At 39.0% G+C, this 19,607-nt stretch overlaps 1 protein-coding gene across 1 annotated transcript; it reads right to left on the reverse strand.

Moving 5' to 3' along the window:
- Nucleotides 1-79: 79 nt before the first annotated feature.
- On the reverse strand, nucleotides 80-16,453 carry RFLNB (refilin B). The gene is made up of 3 exons (XM_075264942.1): nucleotides 16,109-16,453; nucleotides 6,085-6,191; nucleotides 80-752 (listed from the first exon to the last, which is right to left on the reverse strand). The coding sequence occupies exons 1-3, from the start codon at nucleotides 16,292-16,294 to the stop codon at nucleotides 422-424; spliced, it is 624 nt and encodes a 207-aa protein (XP_075121043.1). The 5' UTR covers nucleotides 16,295-16,453; the 3' UTR covers nucleotides 80-421.
- Nucleotides 16,454-19,607: the final 3,154 nt, after the last annotated feature.

Below are 19,607 nucleotides of genomic sequence, written 5' to 3' on the forward strand. Positions count from 1 at the left end.
CAGGGAAGGTGGGAGGGGAATCGAATTTTGGCGCACTTTACCACGTGGTGTTCGATTCGATTCGAACATGGCGAACACCCTGATATCCGATCGAACATGTGTTCGATAGAACACTGTTCGCTCATCTCTACTCAATATCCTTTGGTTTTGGAAATGAGGTTATAGTTTTTATATTCACAATGTCCCAAGTATTTACAGTCTTATGAGTAGGGTTAAAATAGCAGTCATTCTGCAGATTATACGATTACCTAAATGAGGTTTCAGAACTTGTAGGTCTATTAGATTTCATACTATTTTTGGGTGAAAGACTTTCATATATAAAGTTTTATCATCTTAGAGCCTTTGACTGAGTTCTGCAGGTTTGAAGTTGTTCAAAGGCTCAATGCTCTTTGTAGTTCTCTAAGGGTGGACATAAAAGCAATCAGTATTCATCCACTAAGCATTCGCTGCCCACATGTTCAGCTGACTCAAGCTCTACACTGGAGAGAAAGCGCCTCATACATTTCTTGCAGTTGTAATCCAAAGTAGTAGTGTACACTGTTTTTGTGTGCTTTGGATAGACAATTGTGGTGGTCATGAATCTTTGTGGCTTGTTCTTTGGTTTGAAGTGAACTTCAGCTCTGTAGTTGCGCCATGTACAGTTTGGAATGCAGATCACAGTCTGACTACACGAAGAGACTCCCAGTCCTACCGGCATGTATATATTGTCAATGAAATGCCTGTCAGAGTCATATTTAACTGAGGATGTATACCTGAAAAAAAAAACAGAGAAAACTCTATATTAGTACAGTGAGATTCATGGTCATAACTGACTCAAATGTTGCATCATTTATGTATCGTATGATGTAAAAATATATTTTTTTTACCAAATTTCACATTTTCAATAGTAAACAATTCCTACTTGAATTAAAAGAAGTAGGAAAAATAATTCAAATCCCATATTAGAAAATCCTAAACTGATAGATGTAGGTTTCCCAAATAGGACCCTCCTCTATTATCTATAGAAGAGAATAATTGTAAGACATGTTTCTAAAGCTGAACGACCCAAAACAAGCATGTATAACAGAAATAGCCCATGACTTTTTACTGAGAACTATGTAATGCTTAAAGGAGTTTTCCTATGAAAGCAAGGGGATAAATTTCAGATAAGTGGGGGGTCTGACCCCAACAGGGGACTTTCATCTCCCCTTCTAAATGTAACGGTAGTTGTGAAGCATGCACACCTCTCCATTCAGTTCTAAGGTAGTACTAGAGATAGCCGAACTACAGCAGTCAGCGATCTCCAGCACTCCCATTCAAATGAATGGAGTACTGTGTGTCCATTGTCCGACCACCACTCCAGTCACAAAAGTCCCCCATTCTCCTGATCAACAAGGTCTGAGTGATCGGACCACAACTGATCTGCAGGATAACCCATATCTTATGAAATAGAAATAGCATAAAAATTCCTGTGGGTGTACTGTGTAGGTGTCACAATATTTTTGCCCATATAGTGTATAATGTATATCTACAATTTCCCATCATGAAAACAGCAGACCATAACTAAGAGTCTGCGGTATTCTTTCAGCACTACCGTTATCCAATTGGCACAATGGCACATTCATTAGCTACAGAAGTCGAGTACAGAGTAAAGCACACATGAGAGTGCTCACAATTCCCATTTAGTAAATATAATACTTTAGTTTGATATTCAGGAGGATCAGCAGTGCCAGAAATGTGCTCTGAACATCCAGTGCTTACTTTACCATCCGGTTTTTCAATCATATGGAAGGCAGGTTTTAATGTCTTAAGTGTTAAACGTCCTGTAGCCTGTTGCTGACAGTTTTCCTTGGGTGGAAATGATACTATTATTTTAACATAGAGGCTCCACAAGTTCTGTATCTTTGCTTTGTATTTACCTATTTAAAAGAACAATTTTGCAATAAAATGATTTGATTGAAAAGTGTTTTGGGACAAGGCTGAAAATAATCTTTTTATTTTCAGCTAGCACTTCATTATGGGCAAAATAAGCACATATGATTTATAGGAGGAGACAGCACAGGTCCGAATGGGCTATAAAAAAAGGCTACGATCAATCCAAGAGGAAGACTTGCAGAGTTATTTCCATACATCCAGATGACCGCCAAGAACTATTGTAACTGTTTGCAGCAGAAGGAGAAAGGTTTACTAGAAACAAGATATCAGTAAAGCCTTATTTAACGCCACAATGTGACGAGTGTTCTAACATGTATACCGCAATAAGAAAAGGAGATAAGTAATCTGTAGCGTAAGACCTCCTGCACATGACATACTGCGTCCACATTTTCCAGACCCTACTACGGCTGGAAATCCCATTCAGGCCATGGGTTTAATGACCCAAACTTGCAGAATCATAGATCCTATTCTGTTGTAAGTTTGGGCCATCTGACCCAAGGTCTGAATGAAATTTGCAGCTGTAAAATGGTCTGGAAAATCCAGACATATTATGGCCATGTGCTGGAGGTCTAAGTGTACTGATTTTAATAATGTATTTTTCATCCTTTGTATGTAACTATTTTATCATCTAAAACAAGGACCTTCCTTGTGATATGAGAGACCATGCATCTTATGGAAACATACAATGATATACAATATCTTCATTACATACTGTATTTACAAACTGTGTTTCATACTGCTGTTTGACAGAATATTATAATCTGTTCTGCTATTCCATCAAATTGATCCTAAGATTGGTGGTGGAGATCTGTGCAAAAATGTTGCAACTTTTTATGTTTGGTAAGCCAGAAAGACATCCAAAGTATTATAAATCTGCCCCACTGTATTGACTTTGGGTAGCTAAAAGTCAAAAGTATATATTTATATCCATTGACTAGTCATAATGTATGCCAAAAAGATGATCCCTTTGGGATAAATGTCAGCATACTTTATGTCAGCATACTTTTTTTTAGCTGTATTGAAAAGCGTCTATCTATCTACCTACCTACACATACTTCAAGGGTACACAACCAAAACCATAACCCTGACAATGACAGATTGTCAGATCAGATACACCATATCATCTGTCCATGCACAAATAAAGGAGTATGCTTCCTATACAGTAAATCAAAGGGACATTATAAAGTCATACTCACTCTTCCTTCTTTCCTAGATCAAAATCTTGCTTTTAACATAAGAGGAACAACATATGCAAATGTCATAAAATGTCATGTCCGTGGGGCAAATACTGTCCCACACTCCAATAAAAAAAATATCATATATCAGGAAGTGTACTCATGGCTAAATATTAACTAATCTGTTGTTTGTTTAACTCCTACATTTGCATCTAGAGTATTTGTTCAACTAAGATATTCAAGCTACAAATACCAAAGTATAATAACCTGCCAACATGATTTTATAAAACACATGGCATGTGTGGATGTCCCCATCAAAACTAGAAAAATCAGGTCTACTCTGTAAAGGATAAAGGAGAGCTGATTTGCTATCAAAATACAACTAGTATCTATGCAGAACCTGTCCCTTTTTAAAAAATAAATAAATAAATAACAATCAGATTAACTCATATTGTTATTTACATAATGTCCATGATTGTATATATATATATATATATATATATATATATATATATATTTATATGTATAAGGTTATTATAAATATACAATGGCTGCCACTATTATGAACAAAAAGCATGTGATTGACTGGCCTTAGCAGTCACGTGCCATGCCCAGGTCACTATAGAAGTTAGTGATTGACTACAGTGATCACAAAATGACAAATATGACATTATCACTTCTTGTCTGGCAAGTTGAGTCCGCTATGTGTTATGTTTTTTTACACAAAGCCCTGCCTTTAATACAACCCATTTAAAGGGCCTATATGGCCAAAGATAGGAGAATAAGGGGAAGGATCTCACAATATACCATTCAATTTTGTATGCTATTTAAACTCATTCAGGCCCAGTTCACATTTGCGTTCAGGTTTCTGTTCAGGGAGTCCATTTGGGGACCCCCAGAATGCAAACTTATACGCATTAAAAAGTGGTTACCTAAGGAAACCCACAGACCCCATAGAGTGCTGTTTGCGGAAACCACACGGACCCCATTATAGTCTATGGGGTCTGAGAGTTTCCTTAGGTAATCACTTTTTAATGCGTATAGGTTTCCGGTTGGGGGTCCTCAAGCGAATTCCCCGAACACAGATGTGAACTGGGGCTAAGCGCAACATGGAAATGCACAATATATTTGCAAATGTGGGTACCACTATGATGTTGGTCAATCATTAGGGAGTACACTTTGTTAGCAGAGAAGCCTCAGGATAGATTCTAATTAGTGCAGATTTGGTCATAATGTAGTGGGGCCTCCAGACATAATTTTGCTTGGAGCTCCAGATATGCCAAATCTGCCCTTTCTTCTAATAAAATAACCTGACTGCATAGAAGACTGTAGTCAGATTCTACTTGTTTACCACTAAATTCTATAAATCAGTAGCAAATACACCCAGCCATAAAACAATTAAGAAGTAAAAATAGTTAATTATTACAAAGTGGAAGAGGTGACTTACATTATATATGGTCACTACTTTTTTATACAGCTTAATCTCATTTAATAGAACATGTGATCGTGGACCAAAATGTAATGAACTTTAAACAAAAATATGGCTGCTTTAATTCTGAAAAAGCTCTCTAAAGTTCCTGCCACTAATGTCTCCCTTCTAGATAATTTGTAGTTCACTCTCTGTTGCTAGGCTAGTTTTCTCTCCGTAGATGCAAGACGAATCACAGTGAATGGAAGGGGGAGTGGGAGCTAGTCTCTTCACACAGTGGATGCAGAGGTTGATTCTTCTGACATACTTCACATACGCTGCAAACTTTTCTGTATAAAGGACTTTTGCACATCTCACATCATACAATGTAAGGAAAGTCTTCTATGTACTTGTATCGTCTTCTGTCTGTTTTTGTGATTAAAGATGGGATCTTATTCACAGACAGCAACTTTCCTGACTGTGTTCATAGATTGCTCTTTTCCTGTGTCATGCTTACATGGCAGATGCCAGAATGTAGTGGGTACCTCCATGTATCTGCCCAATTCTTGAATCTCATACCCTGTTTCCCCGACAATAAGTCATCCCCCGAAAGTAAGACATAGCAGAGGTTTTGTTGAGTTGCCTAATATAAGGCACCCCCCGAAAGTAAGACATCCTCCAATAATAATTATTTTTCTGCGCAAAGATTGTATGAAGAAAAACATTGCAGCCGGCTGAACACTGTGCGCGAGGCGTGTGCACAGGTATGCCGGCTGCTGATGCCTCTGCGATACGTTGTATCCACTGTTCCTGCCTCTGTAGGATGACCTGGGAGATGCCCACTCTGTATACACTAAGCATCGTATGTGGCGGGGGTCCACTCTCACAGCTCATCCCACAGCAGCAGGAACAGTAGATACAACATACGGTATCACAGCAGCAATGTTTTTCTTCATACAGTCTTTGCGCAGCAAGCACATCTCATCGTAGCTCAGTGGTGGCAGCAGCACACAAAAATAAAATAAGACATCCCCTGAAAATAAGACATAGCATATCTTTAGGACCAAAATTTAATATAAGACACTGTCTTATTTTCGGGGAAACACGGTATGTGATGATCACTTAGGCTCAAGCTATTTGTTTGATTCTGTACAGCTACTCCTGGTAGAATTAAATGTGGAAAAGCCACACTAGTTATAATGGCTAGGGGACGTGTCAAACTGCTCCTTATTGTACACAACTCCTGCCTCCAAGATAAATGCAAAATGTGTTGCAGTCATAATGTGATTATTAGCAGCAGAGAAATGGTGGGACAAAGTAGGAAGGCTTACACAACCATAGAAAAGACTTCTTACAAAGACCCTGCATATATTAATTTTCATGAAAACTCAGTCTTAAATGATAAAGTTACAGAAGCACAGTCAACTGAAGGCACTTGTGTAAAAACTGTACTTTACCAAGTTTTATAATGTAAAGAAAAACACCAGTTCTTCAAATTCATCATGAACTGTGACTTGACATTCAGGTATATTTGTATTAGAATAATAGGCAATAAACTTCAACTTCATCATGCTCACACAATGTTACCTTATCTCCTTGGGTGGCAATGGATCCAACTCCACGCCTTCTCCAAATGACAGAGGACACAGCCGTGGGGTGTAGCTGCTTGACAAGCTTAGTGAAGGTGACGTACTCTATGAAGAAACGTACATAGTATTATACCACACATCTCAAAACTCATTTAATACATTAAAACATAAATATAAAAAATGGAAATTGAGCAATTCTATATAATGTTTTTATTTTTCTTTCTAATCCCAGTGAATGTTGATTAAGGAATATGTAAATAAGACCTCTTGGTGGAAATGAGGTTTCTAATGCCATCATTTACAAGGTTGCTCCTCATAGATTAAAACCTAATACCATAATCTGGGAATAATAGCCAAGTCATTATGTAAAATGTTGAATTATCAATCAAATTCCAAGGGGAATCTTTCAGATATTATTCAGAATAGTGGACAGACTGCTTTTATTAGAACAGAGGTGAGCTTGAGTACATCTCCTCTATGTTTCCTTTGTATCAGAATCAACCAAGCTGGAGGTTGTTTTTTTTTTTTTAGACTTTTATAGATTATTTAATTTTTAAACAAGCTTCAAAGTATAAAAATACATCATTATGGCTGGTTGTGCAAGGTTAGAAAAACATGCCTGCTTCCTTCAAGAAACAATGCCACACCTGTCAATGTGTCATTAGTGTATTGCATATCAGCCAATTTCTTCAGTGCAGCAGTTACCAGACATAAGCAATGGATAGATGTGACGCTAGGGTAACACCTGCGTTCGAGTTTCCGTTCTTCGGGTCCGCTTGGGAATCCGAAAAACTGAAACCCAATCCACTTAAAAAGCGGTTACCAGACTCCATAAAATATAATGGGGTCCACCCGGTTTCCGCACAAAAAATTCAGAGAGAAAAGCCCTTCTTGGAGAAATTTTTTCCCTACGCATTTTTCAAGCGGATTTGGGGACGAAGACCCTGAATGAAATCCAGACGAAGTTGTGAACTGTCCTGACACTGTTTCTTGAAGAAAGCAGCCATGTTTTGTAAACCTATCAATCCCTTTCATTTAACTGTCAAAAGGGTTTCATGATACTGTAAATGTGGTGATATAATGTATCAGTGCAAAAATATTTTACTTTGCATATAGTGAGTGTGTCAGTGCTGAAGTCATAAAGACAGGCAATAACATTTTTATGCCAAACTAAGAACATCTTTGAATTTTCCCATCTATACGCTGTTGTAAATTTCTAAGCAGCAACTATTGGCAGTAATCTAAGTAATTCATAAAGGACACAATTGAAGGATATCCCTTCTAGTTTCAGTAATGAGAACTAACTAGCCTGTGATCAGCTGGAGATATCCTTAAAACCTTTACATATGTTTCCTAGAACATAACATGCTCATTTATTTTTAGGACATAAGCTGAAAAGCAGCATTGGAGAATATTGTAAGTTTCTAGAAAGGGAAGCTCAAGTTTTAGAAGATTTTTGACAAACTGGAAGCATGTCTTATAAATGCACATTGTTCAAAAACAGAGTTGCACAAAACCCTGCAGGCAATGGGAACAGCGTACAGGCCTGATCAGGCTTACAATCTTATCTGAACAAATTATATTTGCTGAATGTTAAAGGGAATCTGTCAGCAAAATGGCTATTGAATCGGCGCCAACACCTTGTAGTGTGTAGAGTGATAGACATCTTCATGCCTTTCATTATGTGAATTGTAACTTCACCATTTTGTAGAAAATTTCTCGCATTTTTCACAATATGCAGATTAGCTCTAAGTGCAATGAGGAAGTTTCTTTGCATGTAGGGACTCCCTTGCCATCCCTGCCTCCACAAGAAAACCATAGAGTTGATGGACATCCCCTTCAATTTCCGGGCTCTGATTTCCATTTGGAGCACTCCCTGTCCTCCAATAACTATATGGGGAAAGCACTGTACAGGATCTTTGAGCAGGGAGACCCCGCATGCTAAGAAATGCAATCTTTCCCTTGGTGCTAATTTTCATTATCTTCTACATAATGGAGCTATTACGGATCACTGATTCAATAAGTATTTTGCAGCTAACAGTATCCCCTTAAGGCACATTCTGTATTAAGTAATCCCTATTATGGATCAGTCACATGCCAAGCTGACAAAGAATATGTTTGAGTGTCAGCAAAGATCAGTTTTTGGAAATGCTCTGCTGCGGTTCAATAGTTCCTTCACAACCAGTCCAACCACTAAGAAAGCAATGAATGCTGGAATGAAAGAGCAGTGCTTCCTTCTTTTACAATATATTCCTCTGTCAATAAGGTTATTTTCATTTCTGCGTCAGAGGTTCCATCAAAAATAACAGATGTAAAAGTGATAGCTACTCAATGGACCCCAATATAGTCAAGAGGGTCCATCACCGAACCGGTTCTCATCTCGATTTCCATTTTTGTATTTCTATAATCAAGCAGACAATGAAAGTGCAAAAGGGGTTTTGAACACAGCCTAAATCAGCATGAAGAACAAATGCTTGTGCAAACAGAGCCTATAGGTGTTTTGTCTCTAAATCTAAATATTGACAACCATCTAATATCTAAAAGTAATAGAAAGTAGAAAGAAAAAAAACGTATTTACATTAAATAGGGAACAGTACTGGCTTTCTGCTGTTATAACACAGTATACAACAGTGCCCCACAAAACATACCCCACTTTCAGAGAAGCATCTGTAAATGTCAGGTTCATCAGGAATAACCGTCATCGTCACCCCTAATTCAGGCAGAACCCTACAGCTCCTGAGACTTTGTGCAGCACACTCCCTCCTATACCAGAAGCACACACTGTTTTATACCTCTGAAGAGGACAGAGATAAGATAAGAAAGTGCACTCACCCAGGAAGTTAGACCCACACCTGCCAGCTATGTATAGTAAAGTAGTGTTACACCTCAGATAAAGTAGAGCAAAAATAACTTGTAACTTTTGACCAATAAGGAACTGACTATAAAGTACCAACAAGACTACAAACAGAAGCTACACCCCTGCCACTCCTACAATGAGAATACACCGAGAAAATCTAGCTCAGAAAATACTTTCATAAGTAATGCCTACAAAAATAGAGGTTTTGTTAATTTGGATAGCGCATATCTGTGCAGCCATTTTGTATGAATCGGTTGTTAATGAGAACTACCATGATGACATAATGACTACTCTGCTTACCGGCTCATACACACAGCATAGCCCTATGCACATAGCATATATGGCAGTCCATAGATCCTTCAACCTGTACGCAATGCCAAACAGGATCCATCCGGTGCCGTCTGTACGCATGTATCACATTGAAAGCAATAGGTAAAAAAGCCTTCCATTGATTTCAATGGGGAGCGCGCGTATGGGATCTGTTTTTTACGCCGCTTACTCTGAACGATTTTTACGTTCAGAATGAGCAAGCGTAAACTGCGTGTGAAGGCTCCCAAAGGCTGAAATCTTATGAAAAATTAAAAGGTTTTTTTTTTAGAATTTTGAAGGTGTTGTCCAGGAGTACAATATTGATGACTTTTTCTTAGCATAGGTCATCAATAGCAGATCGACAGGGTGCAACACTATACTGGTACTAGCACAGTTTCATGCACTGGAGAGGTCAGGAAAGGGGACTGTAAGCTCAGTTTCCATCAAATTAATGATACTGAGTTTGCTGCACCATTTCTGGACTCTACAGTGTACACAGAGCTGCACTAGTTGCAATACACTGCAGCAGCTGTAAAAAGCTGATAAGCAGAGGCACCAAGAGTCAACCCTTCCCTAAAAGTGGGAAATATTATTTAAAAAAACACAATACAATAATTTAATACAAAAATAAATGTACTTGTTAAATTCACTTCTGCTCAGGTTCTCCACAGAGGGTGGTCTGAACAAGCCCAAGAAGTAACCCCAGTGCTGACCTTACTATCTCACACCCTTTCTCTATGTACACACTCCTTTACATAGTATACAATTAGAGAATGCTTATGTATCACAGATGATTTAATAAAATCTGACTCCCTTCCTGTACATTCCTTGTGAAGCTGAGACGTTCACTAGATGTTCATACCAATCACAATTTCTGAGGCTAACCACTGTACAGAGCAAGTAAATGGCCATTACTCCTAAAAACCTTATCCCAGATTTCATCCTATCTCAGTATAACCTCTAAGTTCTAGAGAGACATAATACAGCATCAATACACTTTGGGCCCTACTGTATCTTTGTATATTTATCATTTCTATCATTTTACGTGTCTCCATCTGACAAAAAACATGGCATGTCCTGTCAAGTTCTATAATACGAAGCATTTCTTTTTCAAAATAGTAAGGATACTTTCACACCAAGGAAAATTTCCTAGCTGAAAAATTCTGGAGCAGAATTTGCAAATTCTGCACCGGTCAGGCAAAAATGCTCTGCCTCCCATTCACTTCAATGGTAGTTTTCAGGTAGAATCCACCTAAAGATAGAGCATGACGCTAAGGCTGGGCTCAAACAGGGTTTTTTGGTCAGGATTTTGACGCGGAATCCGTGTCAAAATCCTGCTCAAAAAACCGCCTCCCATTGAAATCAATGGGAGCCAGTCATTTCCTTTTTCCGCAAGCGGTTTGTTCTCGCTTGCGGAAAAGAGAAGCGACATGCCCTTTCTTCAGGTGGATTCGCCTTGTGACTCCTCCCGCACGACTAGGCCCATTCATTTGGGCCTAATCTGGAGCGGAATACGCAACTAACTGTTTTTTGGTCCGGAATCTGAGGCGGCCCCCATGTCAAATTCCAGACCAAAAAACCCTATCTGAATCCGGCCTAAGGGTCAGTGCACACAGAGTTTTTGGGCACTGATTTTGACGTTGAATCCGCCTCAAAATCAGCCTCCAAAAAAAGATTTCCAATAGAACTGTAAAAACAGCGATCTATGTGAAAATGCGCACCAAATCTGAACAACAGAAACACATTTGGAATTTGTAGAATCACTTCTACATGGTAATGTAGTTAGGTTTATAACCAGTTTACTGCTGAGAGACCCCTTTAGGCTAAAGCCCACGTAGCAAAACGAAGCAAAAAACTGCTGCAGAAAAAAACATTGCGGAATCGCATTGTGTTTATATCTGCAGCATTTTTCAATGCGTTTTCGCAGAGTTTTCCTCTGCGGACTTTTTGTCTTTATAACACCTATATGGAAAACACCAGCATTTTCACAGGTATAATTGACATGCTGCGATTTTCAAAAACATAGCCATACATTTCCTTTAGGTGGGCACCTGTATTATATTTTTTATGTACTACAAAATTATTTCAGTGTTTGCGAATTGTTGCAGAGTAACTAAACATTTTGTCAACTTTTGATTTTCTGGCAGCTCAAATTGAGTTTCTTTCTGTAGACCTCAATGTTAAAAAAAATGCTGATATGCTGCTGTCCATCGTGTATCCTTATTTTCTAGACAAAGCAAAAGTGCTGCAAGTCCAACTGTTGTCTCCGCCAAAAAAGGCAGAAATGTTCCAAACACACATCGGCAGATGGTTTTAAATACCCATTGAGACCAATAAATTTTTTATTTAAATGACTCTTTTTAATCAGTTTTTATGATCCTTCAGCAGATCACAAATACTGATTAGGTGTGGACACACCATCATAGATGTGAACTGTCTTACCTACCTAGTGGGTTAAAAAAAAGACCAAACTGTTTCATACTTATAAACCAAAGTTTATCCATAAGAAGGCAAATAACTATGTGTCAATCACACAGACCCAATTCACCATCACAGTATAAAAAAATTACAATACTTCCTGACCCCTACTGGCAATCTGACAGATCCCTGGATCAACACTCTATTTTAATACCGGTAGCGCTGTATACACTCTATTACACTTGAGTTTTATCAGAACCATTTATATACTGTATTTATATAAATATATTCTATCCCCCTTATCCTTATTTTCTCTAGATTTAGTAGATTCCGTTTTGATAACCTGTGAGATCTTCCATACCGCATATTAGGTTACTGAACCCTCTTCAGCTCCCTAATGTAATCTGTATGAACTGGGTAAAGAAGAGTATGGACAGCATACCTGGTATAATAGTCTGGTGCATGCTATCTCTTTGGCCTGGTCAAAAAGACCCCAAAGAACTAAAAACCAAAGAGAGAAGCAGGACACAGAATGTAACAAACTAGTGAATCTATTCTAGAATGTGACACTTTGGTTTAATTACAGCCTTTATCAAGGCAACACGTTTATTTATGGAATAAATCCACTTATGTGTTTAAATTCACCCTGTGTGCACCCTCCCTTTTTGTGTTTTATGAACTAGTGCCCAAAACTGGCTGGCATACTCCAGATGCAGTCGCACCAGTGCAATATAGAGGGGTATAAAGAGGACCTTTCGCCACCTCCAACTAGTCTAGCTTTTTAGAGCAATTAATAGACATGGCTCCACTGATTCTGGCACAGTTGGAATTTTTCCTCTAGCCCCCACCCTTCCCTAGCAGTCAGTGCTGTTTGTTTTGGTGCCTGCTATACTGTTTAGCCTCTGTAATGTCAGGCTAGTGTCAGGCGGGAGCAGACAAAGGGTGTTATTCTAAGCTCTGATACTGTCTGCCTATGATTAAAGCTCTAACCCCCCCCCCCCCCCCCCAGCTTGACACTGCCCTTCTGACATTACAGCGCTTAAATAGTACATCAGATAGCAAAACTAACTGCACTTGTTGCTCGGGAATGATGGGTGCTAGAGAGAAAATTCCAACTGTGCTGGAATCAGTGGAGCATCAACTATTGAACTTGAATTAGTGGAGGTAGTGAAAGACTATCTTTAAGTAAACTCTTCCTCTATAGAAGCCAAGACTTTCTTGAAGCTTCACTCCAGTCATTTTTGATAAAGATAATCATAAAGCCATAAGCCATGATTAAGAGGCTTTATGCCTTGAAACACGTAGGCTAGTTTGTTTACCCACCTCTGCACTTGGACCTACTTTTGATTTTACTTCAAGCATGTCTCCCATTAAATAAAAGTCAAGTTTTATTCAAACATCGATGGTGGATCTCAGAGTGCTGGATATTTCAACATTTCATCTTCAACATTTTTGATAATCCATAGCCCTGTACCACAGGGCATACTGTATTATAATGAAGGGTAAGAGCACTCACTCACTGCTGATACACACACGAGCTGGAAGTCACTGTTTTCTATGCAAGAGCATAACATACAGGATTTCATAGGCTCACATGGTAAAAATGACTTCTTGTTAGTGATTGAATCGACATGACCAGCCAGAGAACTCGCTCAGAGGTTGAATAAACTGAAGGAAATTCTGGAAGAGTGATCTCAACCTTCATTATACTACTGTATTCCCAGTTCTATGGCTGAGTTCACACAGGGTATTTTGGTCAGGATTATGAGGCCGTATCCGCCTCAAAATCCTGACCAAAAAGACGGCTCCCATTGAAATCAATGGGAGCCGGTAAGGTCTTTTTTCCGGGAGCCGTTTGTTCCGACTCCTGGAAAAAAGAGCGGACATGCTCATTCTTCAGGCCGATTCGCCTAGCGAATCCGCCTGAAGACACTCCTTCCTCCCGACTAGGCCCATTCATTGGGCCTAATCCGGAGCGGAGTGCACAACTAGATGCCGGTGCACTGGACCCGTCAGTTTCTGGACCAAAACACCCCATGTGCACTCATCCTAAGGGGTTAGGTGTTATACAAAATGACTGGAGTGGCGCTTCAAAGGAATTTTCCATTCTTAGCAAGTTATCCCTTATCCATAGGTTAGGGGATAACTTGAAGATTGGTAGCAGTTTGACTATTGCATACGGGAAAGAGAGTTATGTCTCTTATTTTAAATGAAACGGCAGTTGGTTAGGCAACACATGCACCAGATGTCCCAGATTAGAATTGCTATAATTTAGTTAATTATCAAAATTACTCCCAAATCCTTCTCCACCCACTAATGGCCCATTTACGGTATAACTAAAATGTATGTATTTTGACCGATAATGTATAACCTTACAGTGATCAACATTGAACCTCAAGTTCAATTTTGCTGCCTGTTTAGTCAGTTTAGCCAGGTCAGCCTGTAGGGATTGGGCATAAGCTGTATCTACAACACCACATCGATTGTGTCAGTTACAAATACAGAAAAGAACTATAAAGTTCAATTTCTGCATAATGTATAGACAGGTTAAACAGTAACGGTCCCAGTACAAACCCCTGGGGTACACCACTCATAACTTTAGTCCAGTAAAGGTCCCATACAGACCCCAAGGGTACTCCTACTGCCTATGGTAATTTTTTGTATGGCTAGTTATACAATTTTTTCCAACCATATTTCTCCAATACACCTACATGCAATACTGCAGAGAAATCTAGTACTTCCCAGAAACATTGGGAAGGAGACTGATCAGATATCCTGCTTAGGGCATCTGAACGTCACCCCCAAGATCATTAGAATGGTGACTCCGATTCCCTCAACACTGTTTCACCACAAAATGTCATAATATATTCCCATTTGTCTATGCTACCTAACGCTAGGCTCACACTAGCATTCGGGTCTCCATCGTTCAGGTCTGCAGTCCCCATAAGCTATAATGGGATCTGCCCAATTTTCACTGGTTTTATACTGAAACCCGGCGGAAAGCACTTGCAGAATTTTTCTCTCCGCCAACTTTAAGCGGAATCTGTGACAAATTCTCCGACAGAGACTCAAATGCAGATGTGAATCCAGCCCAACTTGGTAGAATGTCTTTTACCCAAAAAAGGTCTCACTTATAAAAAAGTATAGGAGTGCACAAGACAGTAAATATGACAGTGTGCACAATACGGTTGGTCCGCCACAAACACATCCATTCTAATAACTTACAAGACTGTGCTACTAGCTATGTTGTTCCAGATGCAGGAGCCTACAAGCTATTTGCACAGGGAGGATCTGATCTATAACAGTTTTACAAGACATCTTTAGAAGCAAGAGTAAATATAGTGTAAGCACAACTCTTATTTAATTGGATGGAGTAAGGTAACTGACAAGTAAATTATTATTTTTCTAGATTTATTTCTACATGAATAAAAGTGATTATCAATATATGACTATAAACACAGTTTATTTTCAGCTGTACACATGTCCCCTCTTGTCTTCATATATACTGTATATATATATGAGATTACAATATGTGAAAACTAAAAGCAACAGGCTTCACTGTGAAACAAAACCCAAACAAGGAGAGACAGATGTGATGTGTATGTAACACACTGACAAATTAATACATTGTTAAAATTCACCAGATGAGACAGATGGATTATACAGGGAACCATTCTAGACCTGCAGCTGCAGAGCTCTCACTAGACAGTATGTGCTGCACTTGCAATAACAAGTAACCCTCAGCTCCTTCCTGTCTAGGGCTCAGAGTCACAGGGGTTTAAGGACATTTAGGGTCAGTTGAATGTGCCGAACACAAATGAATTCTCTTGGTCTGAGGCTATTGTATAACTTAAGACAATATTATATTATGCATCCACCTAAATATAGATAGTACACATAGTTACATAGTAACATAGTAGATGAGGTTGGATAAAGACATCAGTCCATCAAGTCTAACCTATAACCCTACAATCCCCTACAGCGTTGATCCAGGGGAAGGCAAAAAAACCCATGAGGCTCATGCCTCATATTGTGCTTTATATTGTATCCCGTGTTATTAATATAATCACCACTACATGATATATCATATTCCATAACAAACATGAAATTGTGTAATAAATGCAGGTAGTATATAACACATACAATATAGACTGTACACATACTAAGTAATACGCAAATATATCAAATTATATATGTAACCAATATATCATATAGACATGCTTTAACATACAGTTCTGTACACCTACTGTATAAGACAGATTTTTTATATACTATATCCATAGATCATTTCATATTCACACACATAATAGGCACAACTTATGTATTTCCAAGAAGTCATGTGATGTATCTCGTCAGGTCAATGTCATAGTATGAGTGTGGCTAGTATGTGACACCTGAGCTAGGGTCCATGACCCTTCCATGTCAGTAGTGTACTCACCACCTGCACTGTATGGCTGGAGATGTCCTGCTCAGGGGACTTCTCGGTGGTCACTGAGCTTAGGAGCCAGTTACTGGGACAGGGGCTTGGTGGGAGTCCTGAGTCCGGACTGTCCAGGACCCTCTCACTCTTCTTCTTCATGTCCAGGAGGTCAGGGACATCGTGCAGGTTAAGCCTCCCAACCATAGCTGCTTACTGCTGGGCTGGGGCTGAAGAGAACTATAAAAGTGAGATGTCACCAAACCAAGGCCAAATGTCAATGGACAGAGCAAGCTGAAGAGGACAGCTCCTGTAAGGAATCAGTCACACAGTAGTGGCTGGCAGTGCAGGAGCAGACACCTTCTGAGGAGCCTCCAGGACTGGAGCTATGTGAGAGGGAACTGCTGTGTAGCTGTAGTAGCAGCCGCTCATGGGGCTGGACCGCCCTCAGCTGCCTCCCCCTCCTCTCCAGCTGGACTCCTGGGTTTATTATTAAGCCTCAGTTAATTGTTAATATGGAGGCAGGAGAGTTCTCACGCCTCAGGCTACTGACACCATATAGCCCCTCTGCATACTGGACTTACTGTATGTGAGGGAGGAGAAACTCAGGCTGCACTGCTCCAAGTCCATGGAACTTTCTCAGACATAGTGCTCTCTCACTGGGGATATAGACACATGTACGGTAGATAATAGAGAAACTAATGTGAGGTAGATGTTAGAGAGAAAGAAGACAGAGAAACTGATGTAAGGTAGATGTTATATAGAGAGAAAGAAGATAGAAACTGATGTAAGGTAGATGTTATATAGAGAAAAAGAAGACAGAGAAACTGATGTAAGGTAGATGTTATATAGAGAGAAAGAAGATGGAAACTGATGTAAGGTAGATGTTAGATAGAGAGAAAGAAGAGAGACATAGAAACTGATGTGAGGTAGATGTTAGATAGAAAGAAGATAGACATAGAAACTAATGTGAGGTAGATGTTAAATAGAAAGAAGATAGACATAGAAACTGATGTAAGGTAGATGTTAGAGAGAAGGAAAACAGAGAAACTGATGAAAGGTAGATGTTAGATAGAAAGAAAGAAGACATAGAAACTAATGTAAGGTAGATGTTAAATAGAAAGAAGATAGACATAGAAACTAATGTGAGGTAGATGTTAGATAGAAAGAAGATAGACATAGAAACTAATGTGAGGTAGATGTTAAATAGAAAGAAGATAGACATAGAAACTGATGTAAGGTAGATGTTAGAGAGAAGGAAAACAGAGAAACTGATGAAAGGTAGATGTTAGAAAGAAAGAAGACATAGAAACTAATGTAAGGTAGATGTTATATAGAGAGAAATAAGGTAGACATAGAAACTGATGTGAGGTAGATGTTAGATAGAAAGAAGATAGACATAGAAACTAATGTGAGATAGATGTTAAATAGAAAGAAGATAGACATAGAAACTGATGTAAGGTAGATGTTAGAGAGAAGGAAAACAGAGAAACTGATGAAAGGTAGATGTTAGATAGAAAGAAAGAAGACATAGAAACTAATGTAAGGTAGATGTTAGAGAGAAGGAATAAACGTTGATAGTTGATAGATATGTAATATATGGTGGAGAAACAGCTGTAAAGAATGACGATAGATATGTAATATATGGGGCGCTCCATAGCTGGGTAGGCTCATTATATTAGTGGATTGTACTCTGTCCTGGGTCTTTATACTTTTCACCATTGGGTTGTAATTTTTACTGTGGTTGTATGTTTTGTGCTTCACTTTATTACTGGTATTTTTATGGTACTTTGGCTCATTTAGCTGATTGCATGTTGTTTGCACAGTTCTTTATATACGACCCAGCTCAGTCTTACCACCATTATACCATATCATGCTAGCCTCCCATACTATGGTATATATTTTATATTGGTCCTTCCCATATTTAATATATTATTGAATATTGTGTGTTATTGTCTCTATTTATTTCAATAAACATTTGTACTTTATTTTCAAGTGATCCTGTCTTTTTGACACTGTTGTTCTATATGTAATATATGGTAGAGATACAGATGTGAAGAATGATGATAGATATGTAATATATGGGGACGGGTCCTCTCTCACCTGGTTTCAAGCACACACTCCATCATGGGTATGAGCTTACTTTTTAACTGTCATTATGGGCTCTGAATCATTTCATACTACATGTCCTTTATTTACCCTGGGCCTGTAGTGAAGTGACTATTTCTTTGAAATATATCCTTTTGTCTGTACTTGAACCCTACAAATTGTACAGCGCTGCGGAATATATTGGCGCTATCTAAATAAAATGTATTATTATTATGAAACTTTTTCAAATATATTTCTCTACAACTTAATAGCTAGATAAGTAGATGGATGAAAAGATGGAGATAAGGGAGATATGAGAATGAAAGAAATGATAGATAGAGACATGTGAAATAGATATTATATAGAGAGTTAGAGATTTAGATAAGAGAAAGATTAAAAAAATCATGAACTGTGGATCAAGTTTGGTTGTCTGCTTTAAAGTGTACCTGTGATGTCCTGTGTCCTCCCCTTAAGCCCCTAAGGCCGCTGATTGGTCTCAGCGGTCACGTGCGACAAGGACTTTCACCGAAACAAGACACCGTAACAGCGGGACCGGATTACGCTGGGATACGCTGGAGCACTGGTGTATGTAATTTAAAAATAAAAAAAAATCACGTCCACCGGCCACATATTAAAAAAAGATTTATCCCGGACAACCCCTTTAACCACCCAAAGATCCTCATAGACTGGGGGTTTAGTGTCACAAAACACTTGCACACTATAATTGCACCCCTATCTGTGAATTGTACAGTAAAATGACTCCCCACTATTGCCCCCACATATTTTCTTAGTCAGCTTTTAGTATGGCCCACATTAAGTGTCCCTAAACAGTGATGATGTCTCCTTAGTGTCCCCTCATAGTATGATTTCTCTTTAGTTTCCCCACACAGAAATGTTGCCCTCTTAGTGACTGCCACACAGTATGGTAACCCTTCATTACTCCCCCACAGTGCCCCCAACACAATATGATTTCCCATTAGTGCCTCTCACATAGTCAAATGCCAACACAGTGTCTCCCATACAGAAACAGTGCCATAAAATTATATATAAAGTAATAATCTCCTAGTCTTGTTCCCACAGGTCTCTTCTTGTTTGTGCTGTCTTTGGCTCAACACAGCAGATATAAATATGTCACTTCATTGTGCCATGGTAGGGGTCAGAGGGTAAACGGTGGAGCAGGGAGTTCATGACTCCTTGCTTGACCATTGAATTGAACTGTATTTTCATTCTAAATAATGCAGACACCGCTGACTTGTGATGTGTCTCCAGCTTAAGTTGAGTCCTGGGTTGGCAATGCATCTCTCCTACCCCAGTTCTCAGAGCCAGCTGTTATTTTAACAGTTGGGTTGGGAGAACAGACTGCATCCCGCCACACCATGAGAATCAACTACACATTGATCACTGATGTTCCAACAGATGAAACATCTGGCAA

Source organism: Leptodactylus fuscus, chromosome 2, assembly GCF_031893055.1.
Source record: "Leptodactylus fuscus isolate aLepFus1 chromosome 2, aLepFus1.hap2, whole genome shotgun sequence".
Classification (NCBI taxonomy): Eukaryota; Metazoa; Chordata; class Amphibia; order Anura; family Leptodactylidae; genus Leptodactylus; species Leptodactylus fuscus.